This window comes from Macaca thibetana, chromosome 8 (assembly GCF_024542745.1).
Source record: "Macaca thibetana thibetana isolate TM-01 chromosome 8, ASM2454274v1, whole genome shotgun sequence".
NCBI lineage: Eukaryota > Metazoa > Chordata > Mammalia > Primates > Cercopithecidae > Macaca > Macaca thibetana.
In genome coordinates this window covers 42,720,001-42,741,459 of record NC_065585.1, presented here as the reverse complement: position 1 = coordinate 42,741,459, position 21,459 = coordinate 42,720,001, and the positions used below count along the sequence as shown (strand labels likewise).

The window sequence follows — 21,459 nt, the reverse complement described above, 5'->3', positions numbered from 1 at the left end:
CCAGGATGGTCTCGATCTCTTGACTTCACGATCCACTCACCTTGGCCTCCCAAAGTGCTGGGATTACAGGCATGAGCCACTGCACCCGGCCAGGGCTCTAAAGTTTTACTGGACATTTTCACAATATTAGTCCATTCCATCTTCAGCAACACCTGTGAGTAGATACTGTTATTAATTATCCCAATAGTGTATTTATTTATTTATTTATTTATTTATTTATTTCGAGACGGAGTTTCGCTCTTATTGCCCAGGCTGGAGTGCAGTGGTGCAATCTCAGGTCACCACACCTCCTCCTCCGGGTTGAAGCAATTCTCCTGCCACAGCCTCTCGAGTAGCTGGGTTTACAGGCATGCGCCACCACGCCCAGCTAATTTTGTATTTTTAGTAGAGACGGGGTTTCACCATGTTGGTCAGGCTGGACTCAACTCCTGACCTCAAGTGATCCTCCAGCCTCAGCCTCCCAACGTGCTGGAATTACATGCGTGAGCCACCACACCGGTCCCAATATTGCTTTTAAATTCTGTCAGATTATCACTATACCCTTTCACCTTGGTGTAGGAAAGACAATTCTCAAAAACATGTATTTATTCATTCAGCAGATGTTTTGAGTACCTCATATGTAAAACTCTACACTCACTACTTTGGTCAGAGCCTATGACTTCTGTATTCCTGATTTTCCTTGGTATTTAGCAGAATCAGAACATCATACTTGTGATTAGCTAGAAACAAGGGCAGACAGACTAACCTAGTATTTTGTAATCAGAAATAGATGATGAGTTTTGCAGAAGGGAAGTGACTAGGCAAAATAGGCGGGTGCACAAATGGCACCAGATGCTTTAATGAGTGGTTGTTTCCACAGACTAGAAATCGGTTTTATGACCGGGCGTAGTGGTTCATGCCTGTAATCCCAGCACTTTGGGAGGCCGAGGTGGACGGATCGCGAGGTCAGGAGATCAAGACCATCCTGGCCAACATGGTGAAACCCCGTCTCTACTAAAAATATAAAAATTAGCTGGGTGTGGTGGCATGTGCCTGTAATCCCAGCTACTAGGGAGACTGAGACAGGAGAATCGCTTGAACCAGGGAGTCAGAGGTTGCAGTGAGCCGAGATCACACCACTGTACTCCAGCCTTGGCGACAGAGTGAGACTCCATCTCAAAAAAAAAAAAAAAAAATTCGGTTTTATATGTGCAGTCTATACAGGACCATTAGCCTAGCCTTGGTCTTTCAGCCATGTTCACACAGAGATACCAATCATTATGAGTAATGTCATTGTCAAATGTTGAGAATAATATTACAGAACATGGTTATTGAATCAACCAATGATTAAAGGTTGGCTCTGGCACCTACCTTGAACTAGCTCAAGTTCTGGAGTTCCCATGCATAGGGAAATCAGTGGTGTATTATTTCAGTGATTAAGAGAAGAGGAAAAGGTCACACACCTTTTCTTTATCTTTTATTCACTTCTTCCTTCTCTTTCTCTTTTTACCCTCTTTTCTCTATAGCTACCCAATGAGGGAAGGTCAGTGATTAAATGGAGACCCAGGATTGGAAGAAGGTTATCAAAAGACAAAGTTACAACAAATGTAGTTTTAGATTTTTTTTTTTTTTTTTTTTTTTTTTTTGAGACAGTTTTGGTCTTGTCACCCAGGCTGGAGTGCAATGGTGCAATCTCAGCTCACTGCAACCTCCACCTCCTGGGTTCAAGCGATTCTCCTGCCTCAGCCTCCCGAGTAGCTGGGACTACAGGCGCCCACCACCACGCCTGGCTAATTTTTGTATTTTTAGTAGACACAGGGTTTCACCATATTGGCCAGGCTGTCTCAAACTCCGACCTTGTGATTCGCCCACCTCGGCATCCCAAAGTCCCAAAGTGCTGGGATTACAGGTGTGAGCTGCCACGACTGGCCTCAGTTGCCTCTTTTTTTTTTTTTTTTTTTTTTTTTTTTGAGATGGAGTTTCTCTCTTGTTGCCCAGGCTGGAGTGCAATGGTGTGATCTTGGCTCACCGCAACCTCCACCTCCCGGGTTCCAGTGATTCTCCTGCCTCAGCCTCCTGGAATTACAGGCATGCGCCACCATGCCCAGCCAATTTTATATTTTTAGTAGAGACAGGGTTTCTTCACGTTGGTCAACCTGGTCTCAAACTCCTGAACTCAAGCAATCCACCCGCCTCGACCTCCCCAAGTGCTGGGATTATGGGCGTGAGCCACCACGCCCAGCCCAGATGGCACTCTTAAAAGAGGTAACTGAGCCAGGTGCCATGGCTCATGCCTGTAATCCCAGAACTTTGGGAGGCCAAGGTGGGCAGATTGTCTGAGCTCAGGAGTTCGCGACCAGCCTGGGCAACACGGTGAAACCCCATCTCTACTACAATACAAAAAATTAGCCAGGCGTGGCAGCGGGCACCTGTATTCCCGACTACTTGGAGGCTGAGGCAGGAGAACTGCTTTAACCCGGGAGGTGGAGGCTGCAGTGAGCCGAGATCGTGCCACTGCACTCCAGCCTGGGTGACAGAGTGGAATGAGACTCCATGTCAAAAATGTGTGCCATGATTCCAGGCAGGTCCCTAACTTTTTTTTTTTTTTTTTTTGAGACAGAGTCTCACTCTGTGGCCCAGGCTGGACTGCATGATCTTGGCTCACTGCAACCTCTGCCTCCCACGTTCAAGCAATTCTCCTGCCTCAGCCTCCCGAGTAGCTGGGACTACGGGCGTGCAGCATCATGACCAACTAATTTTTGTATTTCTAGTAGAGACAGGGTTTCCTTATGTTTGCCAGGCTGGTCTCAAACTCCTGACTTCAGGTGATCCTCTCACCTCAGCCTCCCAAAGTGCTGGGATTATAGGCATGATCCACTGTGCCCTACCAGGTCCCTAACTCTTATACATCCCAAAGCTTCAACCTGTCTGTGTCCACCTTCCGCCCCTTTCCTGAGATCCTCTCTCATTTTCCTCCTGCTTTCCTCTGTTTCTCATTTTACAAAAATCAAAGCTCATCTTTTTCCTTGTCAGTTCCTTTAGCACTAAGCTGGGTCATTTCAGTTGATGTATACTAAATGAAGGCAATGTTTCTTGACCCTAACAACAAGAAAATCCCCTTTAACAGAATTATCAGGCCCACTTTTGAAGTGAATTTCATCCAAAACAAATGTAAAGCAAATCAAATCAATACGTTAAAGGCAGCCTTGTAAAGTAGGCCCTCCTCTCATTTTAATAAGCCCAATAAAAGGGGTTGTCTCCCCCAGTGCCTGGGAATCTCTAAAATATGGGTGAGATTTCATGTCAATAAGGGTCATTTGCATTAGGTCTTGCTCTGTTGCTCAGGGTGGAGTGCAATGATGCGATCCCGGGTCACTGCAGCCTCAACCTCCTGGATTTAAGTGATTCTCCCACCTCAGCCCCCTGGATAGCTGGGACCACAGGTGGGCACCACCACACACAGCTAATCTTGTTTTTTTGTTTTTGTTTTTTTTTTAATAGAAATGAGGTCTCACGATAATGCCCAGGCTGGCCTCAAACTCCTGGGCTCAAGTGATCCTCCTGCCTCAGCCTTTCAGGATGTTGGAATTACAGGCATGAGTCACCACCTGGCTGAAATTGTTTTTTAAATTCTAAATGAACTTGCAAAAGTGAGAATAAAAGGAGAGTTTGAAGCTGTCCTCACCGGATTAACAAAAATTCTGTGACTCACGCCTGTAATCCTAGCACTTTGGGAGGCTGAGGCAGGCGAATTGCTTGAGTCCAGGAAATCGAGACCAGCCTGGGCAACATGGTGAAACCCCATCTCCACAAAAATATACAAAAATTAGCTGGGCATGGTGGCGCACGCCTGTAGTTCCAGCTAGTCAGGAGGCTGAGACGGGAGGATTGCTTGTGCCTGAGAGGATGAGGTTGCAGTGAGCCGAGACTGTGCCACTGCACTGCAACCTGGGCAACAGAGACAGTCCTTGTCTCAAAAAAATAGAATAAAATAAACACACACGCACACGCGCGCGCGCACACACACACACACACACACACACACAAACCTCTCGATATAATTAAGCATGAATCAGGGTGCACTAATACTGCGCATTTGCATCCTGATTGTTCCTACGCATAGTATCTCTGACCTTAGAATCATAAGGCTTTAAATAATTGCTTAAGATGTTTTTCAGATCCTGAATTCCAGCCAAACAACTGACATCAACCAGTTTGAAGACCCCCATAGAAGAATGAAATCAGCATGAGAACACAGTTTCTTCATCCCTGTCCCATGACTTCACCTTGCCCTCTTTGGCCCACTCCCAAACTCTTAAAAACTCTAGCACCAAACGGTCGGGCCTGGTGGCTCACACCTGTAATCCCAGCACTTTGAGAGGATGAGGCGGGCAGATCACAAGGTCAGGAGATCGAGACCATCCTGACTAACACAGTGAAACCCCGTCTTTACTAAAAACACAAAAAATTAGCCAGGCGTGGTGGCACGTGCCAGTAGTCCAGCTACATGGGAGGCTGAGGCAGGAGAATGGCATGAACCCGGGAGGCGGATCTTGCAGTGAGCCGAGATCACGCCACTGCACTCCAGCCTGGGTGACAGAGCGAGACTCCGTCTGAAAAACAAAAAAAACTCTAGCCCCAAACTTCTTGGGGAGATGGATTTGAGGTTTCCCCTTGTTGCCTTGTTCGGTGGCCCTATGATGAACCCTCTTTCTCTGCGTGTAACATGGTGTCTCCACGTATTGACATGTTGAGTGCATCCGGCAATAGACCTATTATGGTTGCATTTTGGGGTGTTTTCCCTGGAATCTATTCCCTGGGGTGACTTCTGGTACTTTACAATTAACAGTAAGTGGAATAAAGTATTTAATCCAGGAGATCTGTGATGAGATTTATTGTGTAGGAAGGATGCCAACCAAATTTGGAACTCTTACCATATTCTAGACAGGGGAGTCTTTGTTCTGAAAAATTCAAAGACTCCCGCATCTTGAATATGGAGAAATACAAAAAAAAAGAAGAAGAAGAAGAAGAAGGAAGACTAGAACTGCATGAATTTCCATTTCTAGAACTACTAGGGGGATAACATAAAAATCTTGCAGCCAAACATGGTGGCTCAGGCCTATAATCCAAGCGATTGGGAGGCCAAGCGGGTGGATCACTTGAGGTCAGGAGTTGGAGACCAACTTGGCCAACATGGGCGTGGTGGGCGTGGCTGTGGGTGCCTGTAATCCCAGCTACTTAGGAGGCTGAGGCAGAAGAATCACTTGGACCTGGGAGGTGGAGGTTGCAGTGAGCCAAGATCGCGCCACTGCACTCCAGCCTGGGCGACAGGGTGAGACTCCATCTCAAAAAAAAAAAAAATCTTCCTGCTACAAACTTCTTTAAATGCTGGATAAAACACAACAAACATCCCTTTAAATGTGTAGCTGAGCCCCTGAGAAAGCAAGGGAAATCTCCAAAGGCCAAAATCAAAGCTGAAACTGGAAACTAGAGAGAGAGAAGGGCTAAGGCTGCCGCTGCAGCAGCTTGGCTGCGGGTATTGGCCTCCATCTAGGTCATCAGGGCACTTGGTTTTTCATGACCACAAGGGGACAGTAGAGTAGGCATAGAGTTGGAACTGAGACCCCTGCTTGTAGCTAAAAACTTTGAATGGTTATGCCCTTAGGGAAGGGAAGAACTAGAAAACATCCACTCACTAACACAGGGAAATAATAAGGAAGCTTGTCTGTTTCAGCTTAGACTTTAAATAGGGATTCAAAAAAAGTCACGTCTGATCATTTCACACTATGGCTTGCCCTAACATGAGTTTGGGGCTCGGTTTATTCCACTTCCGTGATTCGCACATCTTCAAGCTATGACATTAATATAGAATGTGGAGCTGAGCGTGGTGGGTGTGCACTTGTAATCCCAGCTATACAAGAGGCTCAGGCAGGAGAATCATTTGAGCCTAGGAGTTCGAGACAAGCCACCAGCAGCCTGGGCAACACAGGAAATTCATGATTCAAACAAAACAAAGCAGGACTCTGGCAGAAGCAAACACACACACACACACACACACACACACACACACATTTCTGAAAAACAAACCTTCAACTCAGGTTGCACAGAGGCTGTCCTGGTAAAAGCCTGCTTAAGCTGAAGATGAAATTACAATAGAAATTTAGTATTCACACAAAGTTCCAAGCAGAATACATTTTTTTTTTTTCTTCTGAGGTGGAGTCTCACTCTGTTGCCCAGGCTGGAGTGCAGTGGTGCAATCTTGACTCACTAAAACCTCCGCCTCCCGGACTCAAGCAATTCTCCTGCCGCAGACTCCTGAGTAGCTGGGGTTACAGATGCATAGAGATGGGGTTTCACCATGTTGGCCAGGCTGGTCTCGAACTTCCGACCTCGAATAATCCGCCTGCTTCAGCCTCCCAAAGTGTTGGGATTACAGGTGTGAGCCACTGTGCCCGGCCCATAATAAATAAAATTAACTCTACACCTTGACATGTTGTAGAAAATTTCAAAACATCAAAAAGTATGAGCTGGAGAACAATTTACCTACAGAGGCTGACAAGAAAAGCAACAATAAAAACCAAAAACTAATGGAATAATATCTTCAAAGTGCTGAGAAAAAATAACTGCCATCCTAGTTTACCTATCATGGTGGAGAAATAGTGAAGTATAGACATTTCAAGCATATGAGAGCGTTCACCATCAAGAGAACCTCACTGTAGGGACTACTCACAGAGATATATTCAGAAGAAGGACACTGAACTCAGGAGAGAGCAACACTCAAGAATCAGTGATGAACAAACAAATCAGGAAACACCTGGGCAAATTCAACAAGTGTTGATTATAGGAAAAACAGTGAAAACAACGTAACAAGAAAAAGCGAGACTAAACTATGAAACAATATGGAAGTGAGGGGGAATAATCCAAGTGAAGTCACTCTACAGTCTAGTATAGTTTCAGAGAGGAGGAAAGCTATGGCAATGATGATTAACTTAGACATTGTCAAGTTACATGTGCTTACTTAAAAATTTAAGGGTAACCACAAAAGTAATAGAAATTCAGTGAATGGCTTCTAAACCAGAAGAGATGAAAATAGATGGTGGTTTCAAAGAGGAGAAAAAGAATTTTACCAGAATAGTTGGGAAGGAATTTTCCACACCCAGACTGGCCAGTGCACGTGGAGGAGTCCAGGCTGTGAAGAGGGGAAACTCATTCTTAAATGACAATGAATCCAGATTGGGTCTTCCAAGAGACCAATCAATGGAATTCCAGGAAAGTCAAGAAGCCTCAGTAGGGACACAAATGTCAAAGCTCAGGAGTTAAGCATGGGATGAATGAACACTTAGTGGCTAAGGTTGTCCAGGAAAGCTGTTCATCCAAGCTGTTTGCAGACCAGTTAGTGTTTGAAATGTATGTGCTATCTACTATTTTCTATTACACTTCAAAAGTAGCATTTAATTCTGACTTTAAAATAATATATATCAAATGTCGAACATTCTAGACATTCAGAAAGTATAAAGAATAATTCAACTTCTAAATGCAACTATATGGTTAGAGCATCTCTACTATATTTTAAGTGTTACACCAACTCAGCAATATGTCCTGAAAACTACCTCCTGTGGAACTTTGCATTCAAATGCAGTGAGAGAGGAAATTCCTGCAGTAACTCCACCTTATCCCAGGAGGTGCCTCCCAATCTCCATTGTGAGTAGAAAAGCAGAAAAACAGGCCGGGCGCGGTGGCTCACGCCTGTAATCCCAGCACTTTGGGAGGCCGAGGCAGGCGGATCACAAGGTCAGGAGATCGAGACCACGGTGAAACCCCGTCTCTACTAAAAATACAAAAAATTAGCCGGGCGCGGTTGTGGGCGCCTGTAGTCCCAGCTACTCGGGAGGCTGAGGCAGGAGAATGGCGTGAACCCGGGAGGCGGAGCTTGCAGTGAGCCGAGATCGCGCCACTGCACTCCAGCCTGGGCGACAGAGCGAGACTCTGTCTCAAAAAAAAAAAAAAAAAAAAAGCAGAAAAACAAAGGGTCAAAACTCAGACGAAGAGCTTAGCCATCTCAGTAAAATCTGAGGGTTTTGAACTGGAAATCAAGTTCACAAATGCAGAGACCCTTTCCACATCTAAATCACACAAGGAAAATAAAAATAATGTAAAAAATAATGTAAATAAAATTTACATTACACTGTTCATGCAGTCTTCTCTCAGTGTGTGTTCTCTTAAATACAGTATTCTGCTTTCATACTGATTTTTCCGCCTATTATAGTTAACAGATCTGTGCTAGGTCATTTGTGGTCCATTTATCACTTGATTTGTTTAATTGTCTTATGAGACATTTTGCTACCTGTAGAAGTGATTATCAATGCTATCCTAACCTCTCTAAGCTGCAGTTTCCTCATTGTGTTATAGACATGGTTGTACCTAGTACACTGAGTTACTTGAAATATAAATAAACTTATTTTATGTATATAACCTGGCATTTAATTAATGTAAATGTCATCCTTCTTCTGGTAATCTAGAGATGATCGGCAAGCTGAATCCAGGCAGTATAGGTTTTGCTGGATTCACGGGTTTTGTTTTTTTTTTCTTTTATTTATTTAATTTAATATTTACTTATTTAGTTAGTTAGTTAGAGACAGAGTCGTGCTCTGTCACCTAGGCTGGAATGCAGGGGCACAATCTCATGTCACTGCGACCTCCACCTCCTGGGTTCAAGAGATTCTTCTGCCTCAGTCTCCTGAGTAGCTGGGATTATAGGAGCCCGCCACCACACCCAGCTAATTTTTGTATTTTTTAGTAGAGACAGGGTTTCACCATATTGGCCAGGCTGGTCTGGAACTCCTGACCTTGTGATCCTCCTGCCTCAGGCTTCCAAAGTGCTGGGATTACAGGTGTGAGTCACTGTGCCCAGCCAGCTAATTTTATTTTTTAACTCCATAAGTGCTAACTGCCAGGTTTTGTTTTGTTTTGTTTTGTTTCTTTGAGACAGAGTTTCACTCTGTCACCTAGGCTGGAGTGCAATGGCGTGATCTTGGCTAACTGCAGCCTCCACCTCCTGGGTTCAAGCAATTCTCCTGCCTCAGCCTCCCAAGTAGCTAGGATTACAGGCACACACCACCATGCCCGGTCAATTTTTTATATTTTTAGTAGAGATGGGTTTCACCATGTTGGCCAGGCTGGTCTCGAATTCCTGACCTCAAGTGATCCACTCTCCTCGGCCTCCCAAAGTGTTGGAATTACAGGCGTGAGCCACCACACCTGGCAAGTTTTTGCTTTAAATTGAAATATTTGCTAAATTAAAAATCAGGAGATGCCACACAAAAATCCCTGTATCCAAAATCACTTAAAATTTTTGGAGATCATGTCACCCACCTTCCCATCTGTCAACAGCTGTCCCTTTCTAATCAAATTTACACTCCCAGTTGGTCCCTGTCTCTGTGCTCTCATACCAGGCCACCCTCATTTACTGTGTCCTGTACCTGGCCATTGTGGGCATATGACTTTGACACTAATCTTGTATTTCCTGTCCTGGATTATTGCCTAAAATAATCACTCAAAAACTCAATATTTATGGCAAAACAGTCTTCTTTAAGTACACATAAGTTATAAAATGTCAAAAACTAAAGTCCCCTACTATGTGTTACATTTCATTTTATCTAGTTACTTAAGGTTACAATATAAAATATTTTTACCTTTAATATTAACAACCCATTAATTATACAAGTTGTAACTGATTTGCAGTTATTCTAAGTTTCATATCTAGATGCTGCTGCCTGTTTCCTATTAGTGACAAACCGCCTCCTAATCACGTCCTGCTTCAAACAAGGTAACATCACAAAGCAGCCTCCGAAATTGTAACTGTTTGAATATCCTTAATCTTCAGCAACTTCAATAACTCCCCAAAACATACGTAATCAGAGAATTAACTTTTACACCTTTTGGTTATTGTTTGCTTGAACCATAAAACAGAGCTCTTTCTGGGTGTTTGGTTCTGATGCGTTTTAGTTAGTTTTTAATTTCTTATTACTACAACTCTAATTTTCTTACACAATTATCTACTTCTAATAGGTTTCATTAAAAAAGGCATGTAACTGATGCCTAATTTTATACTGCTTGTCTATTTGTTTTGTTTTAGCCAGAGTTTGGCAGACTTTGTAGACAAAATGAAACCTTTGTCTAAAACTTTTAACACTTAAATAATCATAATACACTCAATTTTTGCTCTGCCGAAAATCCTCACACTAATGCTCTAATGCAATTGAGTGGTGGAAAACAATAGACACAGTTTTTTCTCAAAGGGATTTGGAAGTCACTCAAAATTAATTCCTCACTGATGAGCAGAGAAGAATCTCTCAAGAAGAATTTCTCAAAAGCACGTGGAAAATTTCCATGACCTCTGCAGCGTATAAGACAGTATTTAAAAAGCCACTGAGGGCCGGGTGTGGTGGCTCACACCTGTAATCCTGGCAATTTGGGAGGCCAACGCAGGCGCATTACTTGAGGTCACAAGCTCGAGACCAGCCTGGCCAACATGGTGAAACCCCATCTCTACTAAAAAATTTAGCTGGGCATGGTGGTGGGTACCTGTAATCTCAGCTACTCAGGAGGTTTAGGTAGGAGAATCGCTTGAACCTGGGGGGCGGAGGTTGCAGTGAACCGAGATGACGGCACTGCACTCCAGCCTGGGCAACAGAGCAAGACTCCATCTGAAAAAAAAAAAAAAAAGTAATTGAATATCATTGAACTTACTTTGAAACAGACTGTGTACCCATAATCTAGAAAACTACATTTTCTGAGTCACAAAGGCCGTGTTTGTACTGCCTCTTAAAATTTTTATTTTGCTCTTCTTTATTTTTCAGTTCTGTCTTCTTCAACTTCCCAATTTCTTTTCCCTTTTTTGAGAGAGTCTCTCTCTGTTGCCAAGGCTGGAGTACAGTGTTGCAATCTTGGCTCACTGCAACCTCCACCTCCCAGGCTTAAGCAGTTCTCCTACCTCAGCCTCCCCAGTAGCTGGGATTACATGCGCCCACCACCACACCCAGCTAAATTTTGTATTTTTAGTAAGACAGGGTTTCACCATGTTGGCCAGGCTGGTCTCAAACTCCTGACCTCAGGTGATCTGCACGCCTCGGCCTTCCAAAATCCTGGGATTACAGGCATAAGCCACTGCACCCAGGCCCTTTGTCCTGCTTTTCTCATGTGGGTTACCTACTTTGCCCCTAAAGCATTTCAGTTTCCAGACCCTGAAACAGTAACAACCTGAGACGCTGCAGACAGGAATGTATCAGCTCAGTAATTCAGGGACTTCTATGCAGTGGGGAGACTGTTTCAGATCCTACCCCACCTGGAAGTGAAAAATTTCTGTGAAAATTCATGGCAACTGCTGGGGCACGGTGGCTCACGCCTGTAATCCCAGCACTTTGGGAGGCCGAGGCGGGCAGATCACCTGAGGTCCGGAGTTCAAGACCAGTCTGGCTAACATCGTGAAACCCCGTCTCCACTAAAAATACAAAAATTAGCCGGGTGTGGTGGTGCATGCCTGTAATTCCAACTACTCGAGAGGCTGAGGCAGGAGAATTACTTGAACCTGGGAGGCGGAGGTTGCAGTGAGCCGAGATCATGCCACTGCAATCCAGCCTGGGTTACAGAGCGAGACTCTGCCTCAAAAAAAAAAAAAAAAAAAAAAAAAAAAAAAAACATCGTGGCAACCAATTACACCTCCTCACAGGTATAACATAGAGAGCTATAACTGGAGAGCTGCAGGTCAGCATGGTAAGGAAAGCTCCCCCACCATGATAGGCACCTTTCCACTGAGTGCACAAAGTGAAAGACCCCACTCTCGCAAGCCTGAGACAACAGGGGTTTAGAGGTTTTGAAAAGCATTTGATGATTCACTATTTTACGGGAAAAGCTCTCTTTCCAGAGGCAATCAAGATGGATAGTTTGCCTGATAATCAAAAGACTTGCTTACAAAATCAAGGTTTTTGGGGAAAAAAAAACAAAAACAAAAGACACATAGATATATTTTATTTTAATTCAAAACATAAAAGCATGTATAACATATAAACACCAGTCTTTAAATGTAGAGCGAAATCTTTTCTTTTAGCATGGATCAATAGGTTGCAATTCTGAGTTGTCTTTCCTGTGTAAGCCAGACCCATGATGCCCTTGATAAGGCAATCAGATGGCAGGCATTCCTCTTCCTCAACCTTTTTGTTCTATTCAGGCCATCAACTGATTGGATGAGACTCACACATACTGGGGAGGGTAATCGGCTTTACCCAGTCTACCAACTCAAATGTCAATCTCCACCAGAAACATCCTCACAGACATACCCAGAATGATGTTTGATCAAATATCTAAACACCCTATGTCCAAGTCAACTGGCAGATGAAATTAACCGGCACAGTTACTCATTAAAAACAGAGACACCTATGTTGAATTCAAAGAAAGATGTTTATATAAAAGATGCATTTAAAACAGAAAGAGAAGTTAGAAATAGAAAGATAAAAACAGATACATACCAGGCAATCATAAGAAATTAAGTGGCCGGGCATGGTGGCTCACGCCTGTTATCCCACCCCTTTGGGAGGCTGAGGCGGGCGGATCACGAAGTTAGGAGATCAAGACCACCCTGGCTAACACGGTGAAACCCCTTCTCTACTAAAAAATGCAAAAACATTAGCTGGGCGTGGTGGTGGGCGCCTGTTGTCCCAGCTACTCGGGAGGCTGAGGCAGGAGAATCCCTTCAACCCAGGAGGCTGAGATCATGCCACTGAACTCTGGCCTGGGCGACAGAGTGAGACTCTGTCTCAAAAAAAAAGAAAAGAAAATAAATTAAAAGAAAGCCAAGGGAGCAATCTCTTTTTTTGTTGTTGTTTTTTTTTTTTTTGAGATGGAGTCTCACTGTGTTGCCCAGGCTCGTGTGATCTTGGCACACTGCAACCTCCACCTCCTGGGTTCCAGTGATTCTCCTGCCTCAGCCTCACAAGTAGCTGTCCGCCCCCACACCTGGCTAATTTTTTGTATTTTTAGTAGAGACGAGGTTTCACCATGTTGGCCAGGCTGGTCTCAAACTCCTGACCTCAAGTGATCCACCCACCCCAGCCTCCCAATGTACTGGGATTACAGGCTTGAGCCACTACGCCTGGCCTGGGAGCAATCTTAATATCTGACAAAATATAATTTAAGTAAAAAATAGCATAAGAGTTAGTACAGGATAGTCTATGTTAATAAATACAAGATGGTATAACCACCATGTACATATAAACAATAAATCAGCTTCAAATACATATTAAATGAAGAATGATAGAAATAGATGAATCAACAATTATAGTTGGATTTTTTTAAATTTTTTAAGAGAAAGGGTCTCACTATGTTGCCCAGGCTGGAATGCAGTGAGCTAGTCACAGGCATGATCATAGCTCACTGCAGCCTTGAACTCCTGGGCTCAAGCAATCCTCCAGCCTCAGCTTCCCAAATAGCTGAGACTACAAGTACACACCTTTTTTTTTTTTTTTTTTTTTTTTTTTAGTTGTAGTAATGGAAGTGTCCCTATGTTCCCCAGGCTTGTCTTGAACTCCTGGGCTCAATGATCCTCCCACCTCAGCCTCCCAGAGTGTTGGGATTATAGGTGTGAGCTACTGTGCATGAGCTGCTACTGTGCATGAGCTACTACTGTGCCTGCCCTGAAAAATGTAATTAATAAGCTTGAGCTGATTGAAAAAAAAATAAAAAGGTGACTCAGATCTTTAGCACAATTTCATTTGTGTAGATTAAAAATAAGTTTACAAAGAATAATGATGCCTGTTTTATTTGGATGCATACAAACAGACAAATTTAAAAAAATGAAAGGCTTTGGATGAACCCATAATTACAGAAATAATAACTCAGGTCTTAGAAAATAATGATAGAGGCTGGGTGCAGTGGCTCATGCCTGTAATCCCAACAATCTGGGAGGCTGAGGAGGGTGGATCATCTGAGGTTGGGAGTTCGAGACCAGCCTGACCGACATGAAGAAACCCCATCCCTACTAAAAATACGAAAATTAGCCAGGCGTGGTGGTGCATTCCTGTAAACCCAGCTACTAGTGAGGCTGAGGCAGGAGAATCACATGAACCTGGGAGGTGGAGGTTGTGGTGAGCCAAGATTGTGCCATTGTACTCCAGCCTGGGCAACAAGAGTAAAACTCCATCTCAAAAGATAAATAGGCCAGGCGCAGTGGCTCACGCCTGTAATCCCAGCACTTTGGAAGACAGAGGTGGGTGGATCACCTGAGGTCGGGAGTTCGAGACCAGCCTGACCAACATGGAGGAACTCCGTATCTACTAAAAATAAAAAATTAGCTGGGCGTGGTGGCACATGCTTGTAATCCCAGCTACCTGGGAGGCTGAGGCAGGAGAATTGCTTGAACCCGGAAGGCAGAGGTTGTGGTGAGCTGAGATCATGCCATTGCACTCCAGCCTGGGCAACAAGAGTGAAACTCTATCTCAAAAAAAAAAAAAAAAAAAAAAAAGATAAATAAATAAATAAAATAATGACAGCAACACCTCCCTTTCCATAACTCTTCTTATCCCCTCCCAAAAGAGATATTCCTCTGTATGAAGAGTAAATCTCAAATAATGTTAAACATGAGTTGAGGCTGGGCACAGTAGCTTACCCCTGTAATACCACAGTATTTTAGGAGACTGAAGCAGAAGGGTTGCTTGAGGCCAGGAGTTCGAGACCAGTCTGGGCAACATAGTGAGACCCTGTCTCTACAAAAAAATTAGCTGGGCATAGTGGTGCACACCTGTAGTTCCAGCTGCTCGGGAGGCTGAGACGGGAGGATCATTTGAGCTTGGGAGGTTGAGACTGCAGTGAGCCATGATTGTGCCACTACACTCCAGCCTGGGTGACAGTGAGCTGATGAGAGAGGTCATCCATGTTTCTGGAGACAGAAAGCAGAAAATGGAGCGGTAGCTGACAAAGCACAGGGCTGGAAACTGTATCGTGAATATTTCAGGTGTGGTTTTCACTGAGGAAGGGGCTGATTTCCCTGTGGAAACTCAGAGACATTCAAGACTCAAAGACCCAAAAATGGCAAGTATAACAGAGGGCAGATGTGAAGTGTGAAACAGACTCCTGAAAACAGGAGTCTGCCTGTGGAGCAGTTGCCTTTCCTTCCCCTGCCTACAGAATGTCAGGCTGCCTAGTGTTTACCCTTGAGGCTAAAATAAATAGGAAGATCCTTCTCTAAGAAAACTGACCAGCCTGTCTGGAGAGAACTAGATGACAGTGTAGGAACTCTGCATTTTAGTATTTTGGGGTCCCAAAGCAAATTGGCTGACTCCCAACTACTCATCTGTGATCAAAGCCTTCCATTCCGGCCGGGTGCAGTGGCTCAGGCCTGTAATCCCAGCACTTTGGGAGGCTGAGACGGGCGGATCACGAGGTCGGGAGATCGAGACCACGCTGGCTAACACGGTGAAATCCCGTCTCTACTAAAAAAATCCAAAAAAAAAAAAAACTAGCCGGGCAAGGTGTCGGGTGCCTGTAGTCCCAGCTACTCGGCTGAGGCAGGAGAATGGCGTAAACCCGGGAGGCGGAGCTTGCAGTGAGCCGAGATCCAGCAGCTGCACTCCAGCCTGGGCGACAGAGCGAGACTCCGTCTCAAAAAAAAAAAAACAAAGCCTTCCATTCCACAAGCTCATCCACATAGTCAAGTTCCCAATAAATAAGCTTTCCAATTGCTTCATTTTTAATATCAATGAGCAACCCAGGATCACTAGACAGTCAAGAAAAGGCTGCAGCAAGAAAGAGAAAAATCAAATTAAACAGAGAAATCGGCCCTAGAAGAGACAAATGATTCAGAGAACGTTGGATAACTTAAAAATAATACCCTATTATATATTCAGAAACAGTTGGGAAATAAAAATTGCACCCTAAAAACTAGAAAAATATAAAAACCATTGAATCAGAGAACAAGAGAGAAATTTAGGGAATTTTATTTTTATTTATTTTTGAGATGGAGTCTCACTCTGCCACCTAAGCTGAAGTGCAGTGGCATGATCTCGGCTCACTGCAACCTCCATCGCCCGGGTTCAAGTGATTCTCCTGCCTCATCCTCTCAAGTAGCTGGGATTACAGGTGCCCACCACCATGCCAGTCTAATTTTTTTATATTTAGTAGAGACAGGTTTTGACCATGTTGGCCAGGCTGGTCTTGAACTCCTGACCTCAAGTGATCCACCTGCCTTGCCTTTAAATGATTGTTAAATTTTAAGAGTTTAATAGAAGGCTTGGGAGATAAAGTTGAAGAAATCTCTTAGAAAGTAGAACAAATAAACAGAGGAAGGAAATGTGAGAGTACGGTAATGAAGTCTTTCTCTCATTAATTAGAATTACAGGAAAGAGAACAGAAACAAAGGGGTAGAAATAAAGTCATGGAGAAGAATTGATTTTTTGCCAACTCCTTGTATCCTCAGACAACCTAAGGTTGCAACTAATTCCAAATTAAATATTTGTTTTTTCTTTTCTTTTCTTTTTTTTTTTTTTTTTTGAGATGGAGTCTCGCTCTGTCGCCCAGGCTGGAGTGCAGTGGCACCATCTCTGCTCACTGCAAGCTCCGCCTCCCAGGTTCACGCCATTCTCCTGCCTCAGCCTCCTGAGTAGCTGGGACTACAGGCACCCGCCACCACGCCCGGCTAATTTTTTGTATTTTTAGTACAGGCGGGGTTTCACCGTGGTCTCGATCTCCTGACCTTGTGATCCGCCTGCCTCGGCCTCCCAAAGTGCTGAGATTACAGGCGTGAGCCACCGCGCCTGGCCCCACTGCCCCCTTTTCTCAACTATAGGATAATAAAATACTTAAGCTTTTAGAAAAATATCATATGCTAAAAACCAGGCTTATGCCTAAGTGGTTATTTGGTTTCTGGAAGAACTGTATGGTGTCAATGTAGGGAGGGGCATGAGCTAGTGGTAGAGATTGGGGAGGCATTGCCATGGGCCTGCTATGCATCCCAGAAGCATAACAATAATTATACCTCTCAAACAAGCTATGCAAATTATAAAATATAAGTCATGGTTCTCTTTGCCTTGAGAAAACATAAAAATATCCCATTTTTCATCTAGACAAAATTTTAAAACAAAGTAAAACTAGGGACATTACTGAGCATCTCACCTAAAATGATAGCGAACCTGGCATTGTTCTACAGTTGGTGTTTTGCCTGCTCCCCACGTGGTCTAATTTGTTTTTGCCAACAACTGCACAGTTTTGCAAGGCTTGGTGCACACAGGTTTTTGTTATTGTTCTCCTTTTGTGTCTGATTTTTCTCAGCTGTTGTCAGTTGTGTATACCTATGTGAGTTTTGTTTGTTTTGGAACTGTCACTATTTTAAAACATTGTCAAAACAAAAGTCTTTTATTATCTTTTACAAAATGTGCTAATATTTCATTGTATATCAAGGAATGATGCCAATGATGGTAATGTGCAGTGAAGAGCTTTATCATTATTAATAATTAATCAGAGTTCATCTATTGGCCAGAGAATGATTCAGCTTCCACTAGAATGATTCAGCTTCCACTTGGGAAGTTATAGAAAGCTTGAAGTTCATAAAATTATGTGATAGGCAGTATCAATGCAAACTTACCTGCAAATTACAAAACATCTTAGGTAAATTGCAAAGCTTTAAGGATACAATTTTGGTGGGATATGGACTTCAAAGAATGCAATATTCTGTTACTTATTGTTCTCTCCCACTTAAAAAAAAAATCAGTCATGAAGAACTTCTGATGGAAAATTGCTTTGACAATTTTTAGGAAGCATTGAAATTTTTCAGAAAGCATGAAACAGTTGAAGTTTATTTTAAAACATTGCAACTTGAGAGTACACATTTATTTATTATTTTATTATTATTATTTTTTGAGATAGAGTCTTGCTCTGTTGCCAGGCTGGAGTAGAGTGGCACGATCTCGGCTCACTGCAACCTCCGCCTCCCGGGTTCAAGTGATTCTCCTGCCTCAGTCTCCCGAGTAGCTGGGACTCGGGAGAGCTCCACTATGCTTAGCTAATTTTTGTATTTTTAGTAGAGACAGGGTTTCACCATGTTGGTCAGGTTGGTCTCAATCTCTTGACCTCATGATCCACCCACCTCAGCCTTTCAAAGTGCTGGGATTACAGGTGTGAGTCACCATGCCCTGCCTGACATTTGTGGTAAAACCACTGCAAATAGATTACCTTTACTCATTCCAGACAAGTTGAAAAGAGTAAGACATTCTTAGGTGAAAATATTTCATGTTTCTTGGAAAACAGCTTTTTTTTTTTTTTTTTTTTTTTTTTAAACAGGGTCTCTCTCTTTTGCCCAGGCTGGAGTACAGTGGCACAATCTTAGCTCACTACACTCTCAACCTCCTGGCTCAAGAGATCCTCCCTCCTCAGCCTCTTGAGTAGCTGGGACTACAGGTGCACACCACCACCCCTGGCTAATTTTTAAATATTTTTTTGTAGAGACAGGTTTTCACTATGTTGCTCAGGCTGGTCTGGAACTCCTGGGCTCAAGTGATCTACCCACCTCAGCCTCCCAAAGTGCTGGGATTGCAAGTGTGAGCCACCGTGGCCAGCCAGCACTTGCTTTTAACAGTTTATTTCATCTGATAATAAAAATTATTTTTTTGTGTCCATGAATTGATTTCTATAAATATATAAATTCACAATCATTGAAATGATAAAGACAGGATAGTTGCAGGACATCATATATATGATTATTTTTCTCAGCATATTCAATACTGTATTATAAGACTGATAGTACAAAGAAAAAACTATTGGTTTATGCAAGATGACCACAGAAAATATCAAAGACTACTTTTTTTTGAGAGGTTACAAGATGTTTTCTTATCATGTAATCTAATCGATACTGACATCAATGCTACAAGATAGGTCGGGCAAGCATTTGGCATCCTTCATTATTTTGTTTTCCTTTTAGTTGATACATAATAACTGTACAAATTTATGGGTTCAGAGTAATATTGCGATACATGTATATAATGTGTAACAATCAAATCAGGGGAATTAGCATATAGATCACCTCAGATATTTATCATTTGTTTGTGTTGGGAATATTCAAAATCTTCTCTTCTAGCTTTTTGAACATATACATGAAATTATTGTTAACCAGCCAGGTGTGGTGGTGCGTGCCATAGTTCTAGCTACTCAGGAGGCTGAGGCGGAAGACTAGCTTCAGCCCAAGAGTTGCTGGGCAACACAGAGCATCTCCCTTTAAAGAAAAAAAAATTGGCAGGTTGTGGTAGTTCATGCCCGTAATCCCAGTACTTTGGGAGGCTGAGGCTGGTGTATGGCTTGAGCTCAGGAGTTCGAGACCAGCCTGGACAACATGGCGAAACCCTGTCTCTACAAAAAATACAAAAAAAAAAAAAATTAGCTGGGCATATCTGTGAGTGCCTGTAGTCCCAGCACTCAGGAGGCTGAGGCAAGAGGATCACTTGAGTCCAGGAGGTTGGTGCTGCAATAAGCCATGATCGCGCCACTGCACTCCAGCCTAGGTGACCGAACGAGACCCTGTCTCAAACAAAATAAAATAAAATAAATTTTTTTTAAATTTAAATTATTGGAGGTCTCTACTTGCAGGGCAATGTGAGAGCAGAGTACTATCGGTGGCAGCGGGAGCGCTTAGCAGTTCTTTCCACTCTTTAACAAAGTATTGGTTGAAAGAAGTGTCACTGAAGCTGTAACCAAAGGGGGCATTGTGCTTCCAGAAAAATCTCAAGGAAAGGTATGGCAGTGGTTGTTGGATCAGGCTCTAAAGGAAAGGGCAAAGAAATTCAACCAGTTAGTGTGAAAGTTGAAGATAAAGTTCTCCCACAATATGAAGGCACCGAAGTAGTTCTAGATGACAAGGATTTTTCCTTCCTTCCTTCCTTCCTTCCTTCCTTCCTTCCTTCCTTCCTTCCTTCCTTCCTTCCTTCCATTTGGCAGGGTCTCACCGTGTCACCCAGGCAGGAAGGAGTACAGTGGCACAATCACAGCTCACTGCAGCCTCAACCTCTCAGGCTTAAGCAATCCTCCCACCTCAGCCTCTCGAGCAGCTGGAACTACAGGTGCACGCCACCACACCCAGCAGATTTTTGTATTTTTTGTAGAGATGGGGTTTCACCATGTTGCCCAGGCTGGTCTTGAACTCCTGGGCTCAAGCCACCCCCTTGGCTTCCCAGAGTGCTGGGATTACAGGTATCAGCCACCATGCTGGACCCTGCCAGGAATTATTTCTTATTCAGAGATGGTGACATTCTTGGAAAATATGTAGACTGAAATAAATCACTATTAAAATGCATCAACATGAAGTTGCCCATTCCACTGAACTTCTGAAACCTTTCATCACGTAAGTAGTTTCCATGTCTCTCTTTTATAATAAACTAATGATAGCTAATGTGAATAAATAAAATAAATTCTTGTTAACCATACTCACCCTACAATGCTATAGATCACTAGAACTTACTCCTTCTCTTTATCTGGAATTTTGTACTTGTTAACCAATCTCTCCCTACCTTACCCTCCCCTTTACCCTTCCCATCCTCTAAGAACAACAGTTCTGCTCTCTATTTCTATGGGCTCTTTTATTTTTTTTTAGCTCTCACATATGAGTGAGAATGCATGGTATTTATCTTTCTGTGTCTGACTTACTTCACTTAACATAGTGTCCTCCAGGCTCATCCATGTTGTTGCAAATGACAGAATTTCTTTCTTTCTTTCTTTCTTTCTTTCTTTCTTTCTTTCTTTCTTTCTTTCTTTCTTTCTTTCTTTCTTTCTCTTTCTTTCTTTCTTTCTCTTTCTTTCTCTCTCTCTCTCTCTCTCTCTCTCTCTTTCTTTCTTTCTTTCTTTTGAGATGGAGTCACGTTCTGTCGCCCAGGCTGGAGTGCAGAGGCGCGATCTCTGCTCACTGCAACCTCTGCCTCCTAGGTTCAAGCAATTCTCCTGCCTCAGCCTCCTGAGTAGCTGAGATTACAGGCACGCACCACCACGCCTGGCTAAGTTTTGTATTTTTAGTAGAGATGGAGTTTCATCATGTGGGTCAGGCTGGTCTTGAACTCCTGACTGCATGATCCGCCCGCCTCAGCCTCCCAAAGTGCTGGGATTACAGGCATGAACCACTGCGCCTGGCCAAATTTCATTCTTTTTTTTATGGCTGAATGGTATTCCATTGTGTATATATGCCACATTTTCTTCATTTATCTGTTGATGGACATTTTTAGGTGGATTCCATATCTTGGCTATTGCGATAATGCTGCAATAAACATGGGGGTGGACGGTACAGATATCTCTTCAATAAACTGATATCTCTTCAATAAACTGATTTCCTTTCCTCAAAGAGTTTTTTTTTTTTTTTTTTTTTTTTTTTTTTTTTGAGACAGGGTATTGCTCTGTTGCCTAGGCTGGAGTGCAGTGGTGTGATCTCAGCTTACTGCAGCCTTGACCTCCTGGGCTTAA

General features: G+C 43.2%; 2 protein-coding genes across 11 annotated transcripts in view; both read left to right on the top strand.

Moving 5' to 3' along the window:
• Positions 1–21,459, top strand: part of BAALC (BAALC binder of MAP3K1 and KLF4) — a 1,274,875-nt gene that overhangs the window by 448,552 nt on the left and 804,864 nt on the right. Inside the window, exon 1 of one of the 10 annotated variants that reach the window (XM_050800747.1) lies at positions 5,055–5,058. The exons of the other annotated variants lie outside the window; for them this stretch is intronic. The gene's annotated coding sequence lies outside the window, so the exon portion shown is untranslated. Of the gene's footprint in view, positions 1–5,054; positions 5,059–21,459 lie in introns of those variants that run through there. 10 annotated transcript variants of the gene reach the window in all.
• The window catches only part of LOC126960890 (circumsporozoite protein-like), a 109,737-nt gene that overhangs the window by 17,262 nt on the left and 71,016 nt on the right, over positions 1–21,459 (top strand). The window contains exon 2 of the mRNA XM_050800711.1: positions 9,743–9,805. Within this exon, the coding sequence (XP_050656668.1) occupies positions 9,743–9,805 (63 nt within the window). The remainder of the gene's footprint in view (positions 1–9,742; positions 9,806–21,459) is intronic.